Source organism: Podarcis bocagei (genome assembly GCF_964188305.1).
Source record: "Podarcis bocagei genome assembly, chromosome: 5".
Classification (NCBI taxonomy): domain Eukaryota; kingdom Metazoa; phylum Chordata; class Lepidosauria; order Squamata; family Lacertidae; genus Podarcis; species Podarcis bocagei.
Genome location: NC_138129.1, coordinates 91,907,872 through 91,930,101, shown reverse-complemented (window position 1 = coordinate 91,930,101; position 22,230 = coordinate 91,907,872). Strand labels below are relative to the sequence as shown.

General features: G+C 41.9%; 1 protein-coding gene across 2 annotated transcripts in view; it reads left to right on the top strand.

Moving 5' to 3' along the window:
- The window catches only part of SWT1 (SWT1 RNA endoribonuclease homolog), a 30,672-nt gene extending 9,123 nt beyond the window's left edge, over window positions 1-21,549 (top strand). For both annotated transcript variants that reach the window (XM_081194380.1, XM_081194379.1), the window contains 13 exons: window positions 18-147; window positions 272-370; window positions 1,980-2,168; window positions 2,667-2,760; window positions 3,392-3,540; window positions 5,225-5,367; window positions 8,153-8,291; window positions 9,004-9,149; window positions 9,874-10,076; window positions 10,830-10,961; window positions 14,498-14,564; window positions 18,250-18,314; window positions 19,922-21,549. In XM_081194380.1, the coding sequence (XP_081050506.1) occupies window positions 18-147; window positions 272-370; window positions 1,980-2,168; window positions 2,667-2,760; window positions 3,392-3,540; window positions 5,225-5,367; window positions 8,153-8,291; window positions 9,004-9,149; window positions 9,874-10,076; window positions 10,830-10,961; window positions 14,498-14,564; window positions 18,250-18,314; window positions 19,922-20,027 (1,662 nt within the window). In that variant the 3' untranslated portion in view covers window positions 20,028-21,549. The remainder of the gene's footprint in view (window positions 1-17; window positions 148-271; window positions 371-1,979; window positions 2,169-2,666; window positions 2,761-3,391; window positions 3,541-5,224; window positions 5,368-8,152; window positions 8,292-9,003; window positions 9,150-9,873; window positions 10,077-10,829; window positions 10,962-14,497; window positions 14,565-18,249; window positions 18,315-19,921) is intronic.
- The last annotated feature ends 681 nt before the right edge of the window (window positions 21,550-22,230 follow it).

Genomic DNA, 22,230 nt, shown 5'->3' with positions numbered 1-22,230 from the left:
ATTGCTCTTTTCCATAGATGCAGATTGTAGAAGAACTGCATGCTGCTCGCATTGACAAAACGATGGCTTTGCCTGTGGTTCAGACTTGTGGAGAGCTGACCAACATGGAGATAGATCTTCCAGATGATGAATCAAATATGTCTGCTAGTAAGTTTTGTATAGTCAAGTATTTTTGATTTCTTTTCCGTAACAAGGCAACAAACAGGGGAATAAATCAGTACAGAATCCAAATAACAGAATTTCTCTCTGTGTGTTTCTTCTTTTGTAACAGGAACTCTTTCTGGCCTGAATAGTTTGATTGTGATTGATACTAATATAATGATCAGCCACCTGGAATTCATCAAGTCTTTGAAGAATACAGATATCCCAGGTGTGTGTGGATTTAGTAATTCCGTTTCCATTTATAAACTACTTACTATATGAAGATCTTGACGTGGTTTAGAATACATAAATGTATATAAGTATAATTACATGCCAAATGATTTCCACAAAAATGAAACAAATACATAAACAAAATCAATATACGAAGCACAATATCAGCATAAAGGCAGAGTGCATTACGAGGCACTATAGTGCAAACTTTCAACCAAAGTAACACACGTTCTGCCACTCACCCAGACTCACTTGCCATCCTTTCTGTATGACCATGACAGTAATCAATTGCCTCAAACATCTCTGTCAACCAACCACTCACATAAATCTCATTAAATTGTACACAACAATATTACAGCCCACATGAGGTTCACAGCCAAACATACACATGTAAGAGACTATCGCCATCTCTGAAGCACTAGTGGTATCATGCCCCATACCCACTAGACTATCAAATACTCACCTCTCACACCTGAGAAGGATCTGCTTTTAAACCTGAATAGGCTCTCACCTTGGTGGAGTAGAAAACTACTTTCGTCCATTCACTCACAACTACATAAATGTACAGTGGTGCCCCGCAAGACGAATGCCCCGCAAGACGGAAAACTCGCTAGACGAAAGAGTTTTCCGTTTTGGAGGTGCTTTGCAAAACGAATTTCCTATGGGCTTGCTTCGCAAGACGACAATGTCTTGCGAGTTCCTGCTGGTTCCCCCTCTTCCCCCCCTTTTTCTAAGCCGCTAAGCCGCTTATCAGCTGATCCGATCAGCAGGTAAGCCGCTAAAAGCAGCTAAAAGCCGCTAATAGTGCTAAGCCGCTTATCAGCTGATCCGATCAGCAGATAAGCCACTAAAAGCCGCTAATAGTGCTAATAGCGCTAAGCCGCTTATCAGCTGATCCAATCAGCAGATAAGCCGCTAAAAGCCGCTAAAAGCCGCTAATAGCGCTAATCCGCTAATCCTTCAATGGGCTTGCTTCGCAAGACGAAAAGAACCGCTAGACGAAGAGAATCACAGAACGGATTCTTTTCGTCTTGCGAGGCACCACTGTAGCATGCACAGTATTGCACAACCTCAGCTCCTGATAAATAACCAGTCAGCATTGGTGGCAGATACAAACATCAACCTCACACTCAAGGTGTCTCTGAAGGTCTTCACAGACTCAGGTGGTTGTACCCAACCAGCAGCTGTGCTCTCCTTTCCCACCAGAACATTGGCCCACTCCATCTTACAACAAATTGGCCAACATCTTGTGCTCTGGCTGTTCACCTTTGACTGAGAGTCACAGGATGAACCTTTTGGCTCATGCCTTTGCCAGGCACAAGATTTAGGTACAATACCAGAGGAGGTGGGAAAGAGAAAAGGCAAATCTCATCGGGAGCCCCAGCTGTGGAAAATACAGATCAAATTTTACCTTGCCCAAAGGCTACACTTTCCTTATCAGATACATACGTCCTGATTCTGTTAAATGTGGTCAGTGCTATGCAGATCCACTGGCAGAATATCCAACAGCGAGCTGAATTAGTTTTTTAATCACGGTTAAAAGATGGACAGCGTTTTGAAGAACTACCATCAAATACTAACTCGTAAGCTATTTTTCTCCTGTTTAGGAGTTGGCAGATTTGTGCTTGTCATTCCCTGGGTCGTTTTGCAAGAACTGGATAACTTAAAAAGAGGGAAAATATTGGCAAAGGTTGGGCAAAAAGCAATCCCTGCAGTTCACTTCATCTACACTTGCCTGAAGAACCAAGATCCAAGGTTGTGGGGTCAATCTATGCAACTTGCTTCTCAGCAAACACGTAAGTTGTGTTAGAGCTGGTGGATTCTAGCAGAATTCGCCCTGTAGCCTGGTTAAGACAGTTGACATCTTTTGTGGATGGAAGAACCCTTTGAAAATACTGTGGTGATACTGTTTGGAACTACTGTTTATATGCAGTCTGTTTTTTAATCACTTGGTTTTATTCTCTCCTGGAAATCTTTGGGCTGCAAGTTGCTTAATGTGATTGGATGACATAACGGTTTGTGTCCAATGCTCCATGTGAGTAGTGTCACTGGTGCAATGGGACTACTGTTTCCTCCTCTCACAGACCCAAAAATCTTCTGGGGAGGGAATTGTGTAGCATTTGAACATAGCCTACATTTCCAGAGCAAGTTAAATATATTTCCTGTGCTTCGACAGCAAGTAAGTGAGAGCCGCCAGGTGTCTCCTTTGCCTGTTTTAACAATGATGTTTAAACGTTATTCATTCAAGTTCTCTTAAAGCATGATATGCTAACTTGCTTTTGCCAAATTTACAGGTGGTTCCTGTGTTGAGAACAATGATGATCGTGTGTTGCAGTGCTGCCTGCAGTATCAGAACCTCTTTCCTCAAGCTGAAATTGTACTGATGACGTAAGTTCTGTCCAACTAGAGAGCTAAATTTGATAAGAATCCACAACCATTATGCTGTAATTTTAAAAACAAAAAATGCAGAAAAGATATTCCCAGCTACATACCATTGTTTTTAAAAAAGTGTTTGTGATTATGTAAATCTGAGTCCTTGAGGTTCTCCCTAAGGCCTCATTTCTTCTGTCTGTGCTATTGAATTTTGCATTCCCTGCTTAACTGAAGATGATGTTTCTTTTCATAACACGAATCTAAGAAGTTTGCATCCTGTTTTTAGAAAGGGTTGGTGAGAACAATCAATCATTGAGGGAAGAATCAGTGCAAATGAAAGGTATTCAGAACAGAGCCTGGCTATAGCTGAGAACTGCTCATGTACGAATTCTGTGGAATCTGTACAAAAATAGGTGGCCTCTGTCTGGAAAGCCAAGTCTCTCCACTAGAGTGTAAAAAAATGCCTATCTTTGAAAGCAAGATTTTTGCTATGCTAGTTTTGTAGACGTTATATTTTAAAATAGCTCTAAACAGACATAGATAAACGAATTGGACCAGATGTTGGCTCTTTTGCCATGGAAGAAGGTATAATCTGTCCTACTTATCACTCAAGTAATGCAAAATGAAAACAATTTTATTTTCACAGGGATGATAAAAACCTGTGCAGCAAAGCCCTTGTCAGTGAAGTTAAGGCACTTAGCAAAGCAGACTTTGTTACTGCACTCCAGAAGCTGACTAGAGACACCATAATGTTGACTCAAGATGCTTCTAGCGGCCAGTCCCAATCGGAAAGAGGTTTGTTTTTCTTGATTCATTAGGATTACCATAATGGCCACACAAGTTAAATAATACCGCACATCTGCTCAGAAGCAAGACCCACTGAATTGAACTGAGCTTATTTTCAGAAAACAAGGGTGGTAGTCAGCTAGATTTTACTCACAGTAGACCTGTTGAAATGAATTGACCTACCTTGGTTGTGTTCATTTTTTTCAGTGGGTCTATCCGGAGTAAAACTTAGTTGAATGCCACCCAGCCTAAAGCTGATAAATAGTAGTTTGCAAACATTTTTATTCTATTTGAGAACCTGACTGACAACGACAAACATTTCCAATAACTTTCAATATTTCACGTAGTTCTAATAATCTTCTAACCGATAAATAATGCTAAGCTGATGTATGAAGGACTGAAATACTGAATTTTATAGGCATAAGATCCTTCCCAGTAGTGGCTCCCACCCTGTGGAATGCCCTCTCATCAGATGTCAAGGAAATAAACATCTAAGACATATGAAGGCAGCCTTGGTTTGGGAGGGAGGTTTTTAATATTTGAGGGTTTTTTTGTGTTTCAATATCTTGTTGGAAGCTGCCCAGAGTGGTTGGGGTGACCCACACAGATGAGTGGCGTAAAAATAATAAAATAATAAAAATTCTATTATTACTGCGCCACATAGAAACTTTTATAAGATTAAAGGAGAGGATATGTTGGCCGTTCTCAACTATAGAACTACATAGAAAAGAGCCAACAGTTCTTTATCAGACCAGTTAAAATGAGCAGGTAGATATTGGATGAAATAAGATTCTGATTAAACTCTTCAGGGAACTTGGGGAATCTCCTTTTGAGGTGACTGCCAATAGTCAATTGAGTGAGCATCAGAGATCGCTTAAGTGTAGTGAATTCTAACACTTTCCCAACATTGAGGCCCCAGGTGTTGTTGGACTACAACTCCCATCATCCCTACCTAGCAGGACCAGTGGTCAAGGATGATGGGAGTTGTAGTCCAACAACACCTGGGGACCCAGTGTTGAGAAAGGCTGCTATAGACGCTGGAACATGTGACCCTCTCAGTGCTCTCCGTGTTGTGGCAGTGGTTCATTTGTAGTGGTAGAAGCCATTTTAATTCCACTAATACATTTGAAATCCATCCCCAAGAGAACTGAAAACGAGCCATTTCTCTCAGTGGCAGAGGTTGCCCCGAGGTGGGTGATTCTTCCTCCTCCTTGCCTCATGGTCAGGGCCATGATCATCAGTGCAGACTGTTTAGCTTTGGTTGGGGGAGATTCCACCCAGTTATGGTCCTGCCTTCTTCATAGTAGCAAGATTTGCCAACACATTAGAAACCGTATGTACCTGCAACTCAAAATACCTGTGTTTAATATGCTACATGTTGAGCGGGATAGCGTTTCATGCATTTGATGAAGTGGACCATAGTCCATGAGAACATATGCCATTTTTAAAAAATAAAAAGTTAGTTTTTAAGGTGCCACAAGACTCTTCATTGTTTTATTTCTGCAAGAGACTGACATAACTACCCCTCTGGAAATGGATACAGTTTCTAAAATAGGAAAGGGAGGGCTTTTGAAGCAAGCAAATGGCAGTGAAATTTTAAGCAGACTATTAATGGGACTTAATTGTTAATGTTTTGATCTTTTATAGCCTCAAGTGAACAAGGAATTTAAGATCCATTGTGCTTGCTTAACAGATACGATAACCCAGAAGGCTGGGGATAAATTTGCTGACCCTGTTCCAACGATTGTTGATGACATTAAAGAAAGCTTGCAAGAAGTTTTATCTTGTATACTGGAAACTGAAATGAAGATTGCTTTTGGAGACCTTTGGGAAGAGGTGATTACCTTCAAGTATTCTTACATGCTTTTAAAGCAGGGATGCAGAGCCTCTAGCCTGTGGGCCAGATTAGGTGCGTCAAATAACTGCTTAAGAAGAAACTTTGCAAATTTGAGCAAGTTTCGGAATACACTCTTCATAAATGTTTGTACAGTGGTGCCTCGCAAGACGAAAAGAATCCGTTCTGTGATTCTCTTCGTCTAGCGGTTTTTTTCGTCTTGCGAAGCAAGCCCATTGAAGAATTAACGGATTAGCGCTATTAGCAGCTTTTAGAGGCTTTTAGCGGCTTATCTGTTGATCCGATCAGCTGATAAGCGGCTTAGCGCTATTAGCGGCTTATCTGCTGATCAGATCAGCTGATAAGCGGCTTAGTGGCTTAGAAAAGGGGGGGGGGAGGGAAAAAACCAGCAGGAACTCGCAAGACATTGTCGTCTTGCGAAGCAAGGCCATAGGAGATTCGTTTTGTGAAGCACCTCCAAAACGGAAAACTCATCTAGCGAGTTTTCCGTCTTGCGAGGCATTTGTCTTGCGGGGCACCACTGTAGACTGCCTGAGCCCACTTTGAAGTCCTTTGGTTCAGAGCTTGCACAGTCACAGTGAATGTGCTGTTCCTTAAACCTATCCACTTCTCTTATGCTGAAGTCTCATTGCTGACTACCATGCCAGTGGCTGCCTCACACAATGAATTTCTTACATAGATTCCACAGTTTTCAGAAATTGTACATATTTTATTTATGTATTTTGACAATTTATTTGCTGCTTAATTACAATCGTGTCTAAGCGATGCACAAGTAACTTGGTACAAGAAAGATAAAAATCAGTTAAAAACTATAAAACCAGAATTCATTAAAAATGCCCGCAGTAATAAAATAGTATTCCGCCGGTGCTGGACCTCAACCGGAAGGGAGTTCCGTAAAATTGAGACCACAGTATTGAACATTTGGCTCTTGGTAGATAAAGAGCCATGCAACTGAACTCTGGAGAACCACTAACAGTAGCTTCCCAGAAGATCTGATTGATCAGGCAGGAATGCAATGAACCAGGCAGTCCTCAAGGTTTGTCGGACCCAAGTTGTTAAAAGCCTTGTAAATTAATACAATAATTTTGAACTTGGCCCAGTAGCTTCTTCTTCTTCTTCTTTGGCGATCACTTGTATCCAAATAAGATTGTCTTCCATAAACACGGTTTTAACAATGAGTCCATAAGTGATTCTGGAGGCCAATTATGGATCCACATGTCCTTCCATAGTGGGGACATAGGTTTCCGGGTGGGAGTTCATCATGGTGTGGATTTGCCAAGTGTGCCTTCCTCTTAGCACGTTTCTCCCTTGTGTCCTGAGTTCGAGTGTCTTCAAAGCCCATGACACCTTTGGTAAAGGCTGTTCTCCAACTGGAGCGCTCGCAGGCCAGTGTTTCCCAGTTGTCAGTGTTTATACTACTTTTTTAGATTCGCCTTGAGACAGTCTTTAAACCTCTTTTGTTGACCACCGGCATTACGCTTTCCATTTTTAAGTTCGGAATAGAGTAGTTGCTTTGGAAGACAATCATCAGGCATCTGCACAGCATGACCAGGTGATAGTCTGCCCCTATCAGCAGTCTAGCCCTAGTGTTTTCCACCAACCAGAGCCTCTGTGCCAAGCTCGAGGATACATAGAGTACATTGCAGTGATCGAGTCTTGAGGTCACCAGTGCACTGACTATCTCTGTTCAAGAATGGCTGTAGTTTACTTACTGGCCATAGCTGTAAAAGGCATTTCTAGCCACTGAGGCTACCTGAGCCTTCAGTGACAAAGGTGGACCCAGGAGCACCTCCAAACTCTGAACCTGTAATTTCAGAGGGAGTGCAACCCCATTCAGAACAGGCAACTGGCCAGTCTCCCAGACACGGGAACCAGCTACCCACAGCACCTCCGTTTTCTCATGGTGTCAGCTCAGTTTATTGGCCATTGGCCAACCTACCTGCATTCCAGACCATACTCTGCTTTCCCTGACGCGGACGTTATGGAAAAGTAGAGCTGCGTATCATCAGTGAACTGATAACACTTCACCCCAAAACTAATGAACGCTTGCAGTGGTTTCGTATAGATGTTAAACAGCATTGGTGAGAGGATCATGCCCTGCGACACACTAAACTACAAAGATCATGGGGCTGAGACCTACCGTATTTTTCGCTCTATAAGACGCACCAGACCACAAGACGCACCTAGTTTTTGGAGGAGGAAAACAAGAAAAAAAATATTCTGAATCCCAGAAGCCAGAACAGCAAGAGGGATCGCTGCGCAGTGAAAGCAGCAATCCCTCTTGCTGTTCTGGCTTCTGGGATAGCTGCACAGCCTGCATTTGCTCCATAAGACGCACACACATTTCCCCTTACTTTTTAGGAGGGAAAAAGGGAGTCTTATAGAGCAAAAAATACGGTAATTTCTCAGTTCTATTTTCTGGACACAGCACTGTAGGTAGGAGTAGAATCACTGTAAAACAGTGCCCCTAGTGCCCATCCCAGAGAGCCAGTCCAGCAAGACACAGTGACCAATGGTATCAAAAGCCACCAAATGATTGAGAAGGAGAAAATATGTTAGTATACAGGAGACCACATTAATGGGTTATTGTCAGTGAAGCTGACCAGAAATCAAATATGTATCATCTTGATGCACCAGTTCTCCCATCCTTGCAGAAACTCTGTGATCAGCAATAAGGTCTGACATAACTTGTACTTCAATAAATGGAAACCTAACCACTAAATTATATCAGAGATTAATATTTGAACTCCACCCCCCCCTTTTTAGGTAGTGTATCATCACCCGCCCTGGACATTAGCAAAGGTGTTGGAGTGCTACAAAAAACACTTTATGGCTGTTTTTGGAATGGTTATATCAAGAAACTTTCTTTCAACCATTGAATATCTATATGAACATCTCTGTAAAGGTAAGAAAATGTTAACCCTAGAAACTATTTGAAATCCCAAAACCTGCGCCAAAGGGCATATCAGTACTGAAAACCTCAAATGTGTTTATCATGTCTTCCTCCAAGGAACCTTCAGAGCTATGATACAGGTTTCTAGCAATCCCAAGCACTCCCAAATTACTAAAATATAATAGGATTCATTTGTATAAGCCATAGAACAGAAGTGCAGTCTTAAACATGTTTACTCAAAACTCAAGTCTCTTGAGTTCAGTGTAGCGCAGGGGTGGCTAATCTATGCACCCAATAGTTTTTGTGCACCTATATGATGCCAAAAGTATTTTGAGGTTCCCAAAAGCACCCTGTAGTTGGTCCATTGAAAATATGTACATATTGACCACCAGCATATTCCCTTCTGTTGTTCTGTGATGCTAGAAAGTTTTGGTGACCTCCCAAGTCGTGTAGAATTGTAGTGAGTCCCTGCTAGATCCAGGATCTTCAGGAGATGTGTGTCAGTGGTAGATGGTAGCAAGATGATAGCACCCTTTGAATGCACTGCTTATCAGTTGTTGTTCCTGAATAGTTCAAATTGCAAATATACTGGGTTGTATTTGAGGATTACTTATGGTATGGTTGTATTTTGTTTCCTGTCCTCCTTCAATTTTTTCCTCATTAACATCTCTCTTTCTCTCTCTCTCTCTCTCTCTCTCTCTCTCTCTCTCTCTCTCTCTCTCAGCTTCTGTGGTTAAACCCTCAACAGTGAATGAGGTGCTCCAGGAATCTAAAATGCTGTTGGAGGAGTTCAGCTCAAGATCAGAATATGATGGTATCCTTCCCAAGGCTTTAGCTCAGGTGAATAAACTGCTCAAGACACTTGACAAGGTAAGAGCTGCTTAGTTTTGACAGAAGTCATTCCTTTTTACATGCACATGCATGTATCCGATTGCAGCAGCAATGTTGCTGTTGCTTATTTATCATCATCATCATCCAGGGTTAAAAGCTACTTGTGTTAGAAAACTTCTTTTTAATGGCAACTTGAAATACACTTTCAATGTCATCTGTGGAACAGATGGTCAAAATAAATCTCAGATGTAACTTTTGAACAAAATGTGTTTGCTTTTATCCTTTTCTTGCAGGGAAATGGATAAGGGTGGGCGAGTCTGCTAGACTCTTGGGTCAGCCCCTGCCTGGGAGGAGTTGAAAGCCAGGAGTGAGGATAGGAGAAAATGCTGCTTGCTTTTTTATTGAGCTTATTATTTACTGCATTGTTATAAACCACTTGAGATTTTTTACAGGGAAAAGCGAGATTAAAAAGTTTAGGTACCATATTTTTCCATGTATAAGACTAAGTTTCCCCCCTAAAAAGTAATGTCAAAAATTAGAGGGCCCCTGCGCTGATGTTCTTGTGAAATACTTTGGGTCAAAGTATGAAGGGTGGTATATAAATGTCTTTAAGTCAGTGAAATGATTTGAAGTAAATCTCATTTTTACAGTGGTTATATTAGTCTTAGTGTGTCATTCCTTTAAAAAATCGGGTAGCTTGCAGCTTTAGCACATCAGATCCAGTATATTTACTGCTTGATTGCTATATTTTCATAATATTCAGCCAGGTTCTGGACCAAATACTCCAGACACCTTCAAATCTACTTCAGGAACTACTGCTTGTGAACAAATGGAAGATGGAGCTTTGACCCAGCACACTCAGGATGTAGCTGCGTCCTTGTCACCTAAGCCTTTAGCCCAAGGAAACAGGCATGTGGAAATCTGGTCTGTCCTTGAAAGCGTCTGGAACACAATAAACCTATTCAGGTAATAAAAGCTGAAAGAGAGTGTTCTTCTTGAAATCAAGGTTGTCTTATTTTAGGCAAAATGTAAAGCATCCTAGGGTTAGTGCAGATGTGCTTGTATGCTGCTTGATGACTGGCAGCCAAATTTGTGAATTTCATCCACTGTCCAGAAAATGAAGAGAAGAGAAGAGATTATTTGGAAGTTCTGCCTGAACTGGTTCATCAGCGATGGCTCCTTCATATATGCATGTCGTCACCTGATACAGTCACTGCAAATACATGTGTGAACAAGCCCTTAATGAACACTGTAAAAACATAATTTGTGAAGTGGGCTTCAGTCTACCACAAGCTTGGATGGCAAAAAGTGTTTTTTTTAAAAAAAGTTAGTGCAAACTGGAAAATGGCAATGCGTACATCTGAAGGAGAATTTTAAACAGCTGAGTAGTTGTTTAAAAACTTCTGCAATGGAAACCTAATGCAAAAGGTTGTGTGTCTTTCTGAGGAAATAGTCCTGTTATCACAGCAGCTATACCCTTGTTCACTATGAATTTATGAATCAGATTGGACTGAATGCCTTTGCTTCAGTGAGCTCTTTTGAAAAAGAACACATGCAATAGGATTTCCTGCCTCTGATTCTGTCTGTTTCTCTCTCTCTCTCTCTCTCTCTCTCTCTCTCTCTCTCTCTCTCTCCATCCTTGCCTCCCCACCCCATTCCTGTCTAGGACAATAGGTAGTTCATTGCCTGTTTTAAAATTCATTCTTTTATTTTTCTTAGTCTAGAACTTTTCCAGAAGCTGGACCTCACTACGGCTACCACCACTCAGAATATGCACTCATTCAAAGACGCTTTCATTGGTCTGCAGAAGTTAATGACAGCAGTGAGCGAAATCCTGGCAGGAATTCGGCAGTAAGTTTATGTGAGCTGAATGGAGTACAGGTGATTCTCACTCACTTGGGGGTTATGTCCCCAGGTAACCGTGAAATTGTGAATAGTGGGGAACACCATCTAAAAACCAGTGAACACCCTCTAAACCTCTGCAAACCATTGAAAAACTTTTAAGAACCAGAAGCACTTACAAGCCATCTCCCCGCCCCCACTCTTTTTGTACGATTTTTGCAGTTTTTGTGCTCTTTTTCGGGTTGTTTTTGCCCTTTGCGCACCCTTTGCGCACCTGTTGTTTGTTGGAGCCACTGTGTTCATCATCATCAAACCTTTATTGCATTAGCATACAGCCATAGCAAAATAAGACAATACAAAAATGCTAGAGACAAGCAACCAAGCAAAAATTCAAGGCGATATTGCTGGCGAAATGACATTTAAATTACCCTAAGACAATAATGCAAAGATTTAGTTGCCAGCGCCAGAAATCTAATATGAGGATATATATGTTGAAATAAGTTTCTTGGTACTTTTAGCTTGTGATTATGTATCGATCCCAGGCATCTGAAATAGTACCCATTGGCCTTCATTATTGCCTGTTAGCAACTTACCTGTTAGCTAGTTCCAAAAACTGAACCTCCACTTTCATGTATTGGTACTAGTATTTCACAAGGCAAGGTGCCTGTATTTCAGTTGTTTTATCATGCCCATGGTTTTTATGATTTTAGTGATGTGGACTTTATTGTATTTGAACTATTTTGTTATGTGTTGTGGATTTTCTGATTTTTAAAAGCCACATTGAGTTTGTTTTATAAAGGAAAGCCCAGGTATAAAGTTATAAAGATAGCTTTGTTTTTTATTCTAAATTACAGTAGTACCTCATTTTGCGACCAGGATCCGTTCTGGAGCCCCGGTTGCTGGCTGAAAAGGACGCTGGACAATGCGCCGCGTCTGCGCATGCACGCGGTTTGTGCTTCTGTGCATGCTCGAAGCGTGATTTAGCGCTTCTGCGCATGTGCGAGCGGCGAACCCGGAAGTAACCTGTTCTGATACTTCCGGGTTTGCTGCAGACGTTCGATGGAACGGGCGCTCGAAGAGGCAGAGACTAGACAAGGTACCACTGTAATCCACACACATACTAGATTTTAGCAGGTGACCTGCTAAGAGGTGGGACCAACCAAGTATGGTACAGAAGCACTTCTATTAAAAAAACCAAAACTTTTTATTGCATACAAATAGATATAGGATCTCAGTCCTTCTCATTAACTGCTTTGGAAGGTTGGCAATCTAACTCCAATCTTCTTTGGTATGTGATTCCCCCCCCCCCAACTTTTTATAAAAAATAAACACTAGAAAACTTGGGTCTGCTGCTGCGAATTTGTGGACATGTATATTTAGGTGCCACGAAACATTCCTCAAAAATGCTGCTATTAGCCAACTGGCAGTCACATACATGAAATTCAGTAAATAAGTAAAAACTTTGGTAAACAAATCACTATGCATAATACGTTGTTCTTGGGTCAGTACTTACCACTGCGGTCAGTCGTCTGCTGTGTGGGCCTACTTTTTGCTTCCACAGGGCTTGATGCCATGTGTTCCGGTCAGTACTAGGGCTGTGCATTAGTTCTGTGCTCAGTTTGAATTATAAAGTGAATTTGGGTAATTTGAATGAGGCTTTCACATTCTGGAGTCAGATTGCACCATTGACAAGGCATTTGTAATAGCTAAAGTCCTGAATCTCTCTCACACACACTTTGTAATATAGTGCAGGCGTTCTCAAACATCTCTGCTCTCAGAGCCCACTTGAGATGGCTGAAAATTACTGATGCCAATCACCTACTACAAAAAGGTGATGTAGGGGCAGAATCACAAAATGTTGTCAAATATGGAATTGGGCATAAGGTAAGTATGGATCAGACCACAGGGCCCACCTGAAAGTTAGCCTGAGGGTTGAACTGAGAAACGCTGCTCTAGATTAATGGTGTGCAAATGTCTGCTGCCATCTAATGGCTATTTAGGAGACAGCAGACGATATATGAAGAGGTTTGGCTGTAGATGAAAATAATTGTTATACTCTGGGTTAAGCAGAGAGAGCCTTGAGTAGTCTATAGAACGAAGTGTGCAGTAAGAACTGGATCTTTAGAGTTCCATTGCAAAGCACACAAAAAAAGTATGTGCGCCCTACGCAAGAGACCTAAAACCTTGATTCCTGAGTATGGTAAAGCTATCCAATATTAGAAAGCGCTGGGGGAGGCAGCAATATGTATTTTTTTAATCCTTTATGCTGATGAACTATGATACTGAAAGAACACGCATTTCATCTTTGCCCAGCTAGCCTCCAAAAGATCTCCCCGCTTGTTTGCAAATGGATGTAAATTGCTTTAAATTAAAATCGTACTGCAGTGTGAACCAGGGTCATTTGGAAGATTTCTACAAGGTGTCAGGAAGAAAAAGATAGGCAGGATTGAAAGCCACAAGAAAAGGACAAGGAGACGTCTGTGGCTTGGAAGTTCAATGCTGAACGCTTAGAAGGAGAGGCATTCATACATGTCAGACGTCACTTGTTACATACTGTAACCCATGAATCACGCACTGGTTAGGCCTGCACATAGGAGTTAAAATCTCTAAGCAAAGTTTTCTGTGGAATGCAAAAAAGAAGAAGAAAAGTAGAGAGGCGGTAGAGAGTGAACTTGGGATTTCTGGCCCCTTCAGTATGATCAAGAGTAATATTTTGGACAGGATAAGATATGTTGCAAAGTGTATACACACAGATCCATAATGGTCATGAGGCTGTGGCATTGGACCTGAAATACAACAGAGGCTTCCTGTTAATCCTCATACCCTGTTTGTAATACATCGGGCTGGCCACTGTGAGAACAAGATGCTAGGATAGATAAACCTTTGGCCTAACTGGCAGGGGTTTTCTTATGTCTTCAATAGAGTTTCTCCTGAGGGTGGACATGACTGGGCAGGAACGTGCAAAGTAAGGTATCCTGGTTCCAAGTTATTCAGGGTTTTCTATGCCAAAGGCAAATCCTTAAATGTGACCCAGTAGCACGTGTGATGTGCTGTCAATAGGGCTCCCCCTTCAACAGCTTTGCTGCAGCGTTCTGCACTAGTTGCAGTTTCTGGACAAATATCAAGGGAAGCCCCAAACAGCACATTTTAGTAATTGAATCCCCTACTGCTTGAATTTACAGGGTAAGTCTTTTAAAAGAGGCTCCATGGAACATGTGTACTCTGTGTCCACAGGGCCTCTTTTAAAGGACTCACCCTGTACAAATTAAGAACACGTGTTTTAAGCTGATTTTATATAGCTTTATTTCTATTGGTGTTTAATTGTATTTTAATGATCAGTTTTCTATGTTCTTGGCAGTTCTTTTTTTTTTATCTGTAAGTTGCTGTCCAGCCCCCTGTCAGGGGGGAAAAGGCAACAAATAAATAACTAAATAAGAATCTCATTCATGCGGTATAAGCAGTGATGTGAACTTCTGGTGTCATTGGGTCATCCATGTTTAAAATCCTTTAATGAGTTTTCCACTGCTTGTTCTTATCTTTTTCAGGGTTTTAGTGCCAAACAGTAGCTTTCAAGATGTCTGGGCTCTCTATAGCTTTTTAACTAATAATAAGGTAGGTTTGATTTCCCCTTTAAAGCATTTTGTAGGTGTTACGAGTACTTTATGTTGACCCCAAACCCTGAAATTTTGTGTGCAGATAGTCCAGGGCAGACTGATTACTAGGCCAGTCTAATAATTTCTTCCTTGAAAGGGGAAACATTAAGTGTCCCCCAAATGCTTAAGGTATCGTCACACAATTTGGGAAGCAAAATCCTGGTAAGTTTACTTTGTGACCATAGCTCACATCACATCAACCAGTAGAGCTGTCTAAATCAAGTCAGCTCCTATGGGGATGGCAGCCAAGAAAAATATCCCTCCACATTCTTCAGACAACTTTCGCGTCATCTGACAAGGACTGTTGCCTCTCCAAAGAGGTCAGTTGAGCCTGCGGCTGCTTCACATACATTAGTCAGCCAGCCTGGAAGCAGGGTAGATTTGCTTCCTGCAAGTCTAGAGACATGTTTCTGGCTGCCTCTGCATTTACACATTCTAGTATATATTGTTAGTCCGTAATAACCTTACATCAATCAACTCATTCTTATTTCTGGATACTCTCAGAGCTTTCTAAAACCAATAATAAACCTGAGAGTTGTTGCTAACCAGGAATGAGAGTGCTGCACTGTGGCTCTTTTCTTTGCCACTCTGTAAGGTTGGAAGACCAAGGTCACATGGGACTACTTCAGACCTCAGACACCCAGTGTTTACTGAGCAGCATAGGAAGAAACCACCGTAGGATCATTGGGCCAGCTCACATAGCCCACAGTGGCCCAGCACATTCCCAGAAACCATCACTTGGAGCTGCTGGCTGTTTGAACCAGCCTACTATTTTAGCAGCCAACAAACCTGAGATGGAATGTTCTTGGCAGAAGAACTTAATGCCACCTGGATACTATGGCAGCCAGTGAGCTGGTTTGCTAAGGGGAACCAGCCAGTGCCATGTGTGAAGGTGGAGGTGGCAGCAATCAGCGTCATGCGCAGTTGCTGAGTGTGGACGATTGTCCTGGCAAAGGTATTGGCTGCTGATGTTGTCATGGGTGACCCTCCACTCAGCAGCTGGGCTTTTGCTTGGCACCCAATGCTATGCTTACCCCTTCTTTTTATGGTAAGGAGAAATAAGAGTGGAAAGGTTCCTCCATGGCAACTCATGGTTTTGCTTAGCAGACTCTCTCACTGGCATGAACAGCCAACACAACAGGATGCATTTATGTTGCCCATAACATAGCTTTGTATTAGAAGTTGTTTCCTTTTAGAGGTCTAGTGTAGTTCCATGATTTCAGTGATTCAGTTCACCAAGACGGAAGCACATTTTCATTTGAGTCAAGCAAGGGAGACTTCCATTTCCAAGGTAGTTGATATTTCACTGCCTGATTCATCATTGCATGCTGTTCCCTAGAGACTGAACCAGAACTGTAACCATAGAAAAGCGGCTTAGAGCCTCTTAGGAACATGTGAGAACATCACTTCTTTCCTCTTGGCTGGTTTTTCTCTAAATGTCTTTACAGCTTCGTTCTAGAGTGAATTTGACATCACCACATTACTGAATACGCAGCTCCATTTGCTGCCTGAGTCCACAGTTATTAAGCCACAGGAAAACACCATATCTTTTCTTTCTTGTTTCATATTGATTGATTGGTTAGAGCAGGGGTCAGCAACCTTTTTCAGCCGGGGCCGGTCCACCACATCCCTCACACCATGTGGTGAGCCGGGCTATATTTTGAAAAAAATAAGGAACAAATTCCTATGCCCCATAAATAACCCAGAGAGGCATTTTAAATAAAAGCACACATTCTACTCATGTCAAAACACCAGGCAGGCCCCACAAATAGCCCTTTTAAAAAAGGACACATTCTGAATACTCAGGATGAGACAGTCAAATCAGCCATGATAAAATGGGCCCAGGATATTGGGTATAACATTATGTTTGAAGACGGAAAGGTTATGGACCACCGGAATGAAATTCACGGCATGTAATGCCTTGAAGGAAAATATTATGAAAATGATATATAGGTGGTACATGACCCCTGTCAAGCTTGCAAAAATATATCACCTGTCTGATAATAAATGCTGGAAATGTAAGGAGGCTGGAGGGACATTTTTTCACCTCTGGTGGACCTGTCCAAAAGTGAAGGCCTTCTGGGAAATGATTTATAATGAGTTAAAAAAGGTATTTAAATATACCTTTGTCAAGAAACCAGAAGCCTTCCTCTTGGGCATTGTCGGCCAGAAAGTGTTAAAAAAGGACAGAACCTTTTTTATGTATGCGACTATAGCAGCAAGAATACTTATTGCAAAACATTGGAAGACACAAGATTTGCCCACACTGGAAGAGTGGCAGACGCAATTGATGGACTATATGGAACTGGCTGAAATGACTGGCAGAATCCGAGATTTGGGAGAAGAAACAATGGAAGAGGACTGGAAAAAATTTAAGGACTACTTACAAAAACAATATAAGCTGTATGAATGTTAAGAAATTGCATGATTCAGAAAAATGTGGCTCCAGTAACTTGAATTTGAGATACAGAAAACTAAGTCATAAGTAAGAAAAGGTTGAAATTTAAAGAAATATTATGTTTAATTTAAGGTACAAATAAGTTGACAAAAACTACTTTAAATTTAGAAATATAACATTTGAAAAGTACAAAATAAGGTATGAAACAAGGTAATAATTTGCTGGTATTTTTTTTTTTTTTTACAAAGAACGCAGGGTTAGGGAGATGTGAGGAAGTCCAGTTAGTTATATAAAAAATGTTTTGAACAGTTGGGGTTTTTTTATTTCTTTTTTCCCCTACATTGTTTGTTGGTGTATTTGTATTTGTTTTTTATATTTGTCATTTTCTTGGTGAAGGGATTTTGTGTGTTCACTTTTTATCTTGTGTTTGAAAACTTAATAAAATATTTCTTAAAAAAAAAAAAAGACACATTCTACTCATGTAAAAACACGGGCTGATTCCCAGACTGTCCACGGGCTGGATTGAGAAGGTGATTGGGCCACATCTGGCCCCCAGGCCTTAGGTTGCCAACCCCTGGGTTAGAGCTAGGATAAAGAGATACAATTCAAGGCAGCTTCTTATGAGTAAAGTGACCAAAACATTTGCAGGAGAAAACAAATGCAGACTGCCAAGTTATTAGTCGGCCACCAAATTTCAGCTTTGTGGTATTGAATGCAGATAACGCAACTGGGCAAAGAACCTCACCGACAGACTTTGCTAGCCTTTAAATTATGGGAATATAGACTCTACAGAGACCAATAGAAGTTTGCTTTGGAAGAGACGGCTTGTGTGTATTGAGCTACTGGCTGGCTGTGCTGGTCTGCATCAATAAGTATATCTTGTTACCCTTTCTCTAGTCAATCATAAATGGCATTGATTGGTACCATACTGCTCAATAAGTGCTCTGGAGTGATGGGTCAGCATCTTATACCCTGTAAAGTAGACTGCCAGCAAATTATTTTGCCAAAGATGCCACTTTTTTCACACTTGTTTTGCATACCAGGCTGGCAAAGTGCAGGGACTGTGGCTTGACTTGGCAAAGGGCCTAGGTGACAACTCTTGTTTTAAGGACTTCAATAAAAAGATAATCTGAAGCAGCCTTTAGTTCTTTTACAGAGATGAATAATTTCCAACAGGTAATATCCACATTTCACAACTGGCAAGTCTTCCTAGACATTTCAGTGTGTTTTTCCCCCTCCTTCATAGATGCACAATAATACGAAATTTACTGCTGAGGAACTTTATGACTGCATTTCCCAAGAGGTGTACAGGCAAGCTACTTTTTATACATCTTTAATTACTGGCCATAATCCTTTTTCACTTGTTTTTTCATTATGTTGAAAACATTCTATGAGGCAGCATCTCCTCTTCCTTTCAGAACAGAGTAATTTTAGTTACAGATAGGTAGCCGTGTTGGTCTGCCATAGTCAAAATAAAAAAATTCCTTCCAGTAGCACCTTAAAGACCAACTAAGTTAGTTCTTGGTATGAGCTTTCGTGTGCATGCACACTTCTTCAGATACACTGAAACAGAGTAATTTTAGTTTGCAAAATAGTGATACTGTATTGGGATCTCTTGACAGCGGCAGTATGAATCCTATCTTCAGTATACCTGTGTACTTAATAGAGTAAATGTAGAAAACATCATCTGAAACAGATGTTTTATTTTAAGATCTTTCAGTGAAACATACCTTGTGTTGAACCTTGCTTTTTATCCTGTAATCGAGCAATGTTAAGATATTTGAAAGAGGGCATAATTAAGGCATTAATGTTCATGCCCTTATATTCTGCCTTTATGTTCCCTGTGGTTTTTCAAAGAGACAGTCTTGTTAAGTTGTGTTATCAAACAGTCTTGATTGCTTTCCAAGATCATAATTTGAATTAGCATCAAACAAAAAGCAGGGTTTTTTTTCTTTTCAACACAGCTGCTCTGGAGCAGAATGTTTGGATGCTAATAAATGCAAAACTGGGGAAAACAATACAATTGTAACCTGAGCAAAACACAGACATTAGGGAGAATGCTTATGTAAACCAAAGCCTTTATGCTTCTGTGTCTCTCCAGTTAAATTATTGTATAGAAATAAAATCATGCAGCTTATTAACATGGCCTTGATTGGCAGAACTGTCCTGTTTCATCTAATTCAGGACAATAAAATTTCATCCTTGTGGGGGTGGGCATGTCTGATTAGTTGCCAGTACTTTATGCATTACAATTAAAAGAAAACAAAACCAAAGGGATAAAAAGTAGGAACTGAAGTGTAATAAACTGAGTTGCACATTGAAAAGAGAGCACCAAGGCTTGATTAAAATAAAGCCAATAAGTAAAAGTATCTCCCTTAGTAAGGAATTCCAGAGCCTGGGTGCAGCCACCAAAAAGACACTCTCCTTCCTCCTCACCAGCTGTACTGCAGAAATTGAAAATGCAGAGTAGAGACTGTCCTGATTTCAATATATGGGGCAGACTCGGGTAGGAGAAGACAGCCTTTCAAGTAGTCTGGTCTTCAGCAGTTTTGGGTTTTCAAAGCCATAACCAGCACTCTTATGAATTGGACCCAGAAATGAGCTGGAAGCCAATACAGTGGACGCTCGGGTTGCGAACGTGATCCATGCAGGATGCATGTTGCAATTTGGCGCTTCTGTGCATACGCGGCCGCCGAAACCCGAAAGCAACCCGTTCCAGTACTTCCGGGTTTCGGCGGGTCTGTAACCCAAAAAACACAACCTGAAGCATCTGTAACCCGAGGTATGACTGTACTGCCATTGTAACAAAGCAGTTGAAAAGTTGTTAAAAGGTAATAAGTGATCGCATTGGGACAGGTTTTAGTAATTAAATCTATGCATTTTCTTCTCTCATCCCCCATCCCCCCTCCCTTCTCCAGGGACCGTTTATCGGTTGGATGCTGCCAACTAGCTCAACTGGACAACAATATTAAACAGTGCTATGAATCTGTCTGTCTGGAGATAAAGAACAGGGGTTGGCTCTAATTGTGCAATCAGCTGCAGTTTTTGAATTGTAGGGTTGGAAGGGACCCTGCGGGCCATCTAGCCCAGCCCCCTGCAGTGAAGGAACACGTCAGTTTGATGGCCCAGCCAAAGATAGACCTTAGAGCAGTGTTACTAAATGGCATTGTTTGCGCTCTCGGCAGCTATGCTTAAGGTCCCAAACTATACGTTACATTAATTGTGTAGTTTGGTGCTGTTCTTCCCCACCCACCCCTTATCTATATAGCAGCTGCTGAGGGGAGGGGGGGGTGAAGGTTAGGATTGGGACCCACAGCGGGGGTTTGAGTGTGGATTTTTAAAATCTCCCCAAAGCTCCTATTTGTATTAGGTATGTGTTGCCATTGGTGCCAGCAGAGTGAGGGAGGCAGTTGTAGTCAGGATAACTCAGCACGAGACTTTTAAACTCGGGACTGTAGTGTGGGGGTAAAGAGCAAACCCCCTTTTCCCCCAATCCTGATTTTTCAACAAAAACTTGCAAGGCCCAAATGGTTGTTAAGATAACGCACAATTTATCTAAAGAAATAGTAGCAGGGGAAAAAGAGTCCACATCGCAGTGATGGTAGCTTGCCTCAGCAGAGATCCTGCCAACACAGTGGTCTCCCATCAGTTACAGCCTCTCTTACAATGAGGCCCCCAGATCACTTAAGTATGTAAGGCACCAATCAGCAACTACAGAAATCACTTAAAACCCCTCTGAGCTCCCTCTCAAACACAAAGCATAGCCCCACCCCACAAACCACTTTTGACAGATGAGTGGGATCACTCGCCTGTGAATGACCTGATTGGTGCTCACAGCAAGCCCCGCTTTAGGCGTGGATCAACTGCGCCAGTGAGGCGCACTTGTAAGCACCGATCAGCTGCTGGGAGCTGACAAGCCTTGCTTACCAAGGAGCAACTAGGAGCACACACTAAGGCTCCCAATTGTTCCTTTGCAACCATATCATTCCTCCCCTGCCCCCATGCAGCATCTGACATCAGGTGAAGGGTAGGGGGATGTGGTTTGGGGAAAGCAGACTGGTGGGTCAGAGGTCCTAACCACAGTAGGTGGTTAGGCGAGAAGGTGGCTAGGCCCACAGGCAGGATTTCAAATCCTCCGGCATCCTGAGCAAGGGCAATAGTAATAGCAATAGCAATAGCAATAGCAATAGCACTGCAGCATTTTTGCTAGTGCAAAAGCAAAAGTAACTCATCGGTGGAGTGGCAGAGGCAGGATCAGGCCCTGGTTACAGACTCCTAGAAGAGAAGGCTTGGAAACCCCGAAGAACCCATTCTCAGTCCAATGGGAGGGATACAACCAGAGAGGGTTTGTCTCCAGCTACTCTCTAGAACAGGGACCTGTGATCAACTTTGGAAAATTTGGCTGGGGCTGATTGGCACTGTAGTCCAAAACATCTAGTGGGCACCGGTTTGGTGAAGAATGTTCTGTATCTTCATCCCATTATTGAATTTCTGGCATTTCATCCTTTCTAGCCTCTTTTAATTAAAACAGTATTTTTTCACTTTATTATATTCTTCCCTATTGTTTACTTCTTGTCCTCTTCACTCTCTTCTCCCTCCCTCCTTTCCTGCTCGGCCATGGGTCCTGGCAGGAGAATCCATTATGTGGGAGACAGAATAGAAGCAAGGCTAAAATCTCACTGTCTTGTGCGAGGTGCGTAGCAGTGCCTTGGGCACAGCTGCTGTACCTTGATGACTACAGTGGGTCCGGAAGGAAGCTTTCCCCAGAAGTACTACGCAATGAAATTTGGAGATCCAGTCAGCCGTTCCTGCCCCCACCTCCCCTGGAGTGGATGCTCCTAGAGGCAATTGGTGAAGAGAAATGTAGCTTGCGATTTGCTCAAGTAGTATGACTGGCAAACGTCTTGCCAAGGTGGAAGGGGCTCATCGGGGCAGGCACCATTTTGAACTGGTTTGATGACCGCTTGCCACTGGACGGTGCTCCACACCTCTGCCTTGCACTTTTGAAGCAAAATTGAGCGTCATTATTTATTCATTTATTGTATTTGTATTACCCCCCCCATACTTTATGCCATAGCTTACTCCTGCCCCCTCCAGCCCTTAGCAGATTCTGCCTGTGGAAGCATTCACCCCACTGTTAGGCCAAAGTAGCCAGAAAAGTGGCTAGTCATTCTAAAACCATGGAGCAAGCTTGTGAAAGCAATGTGGACCTCCCACCCCTCTCCTG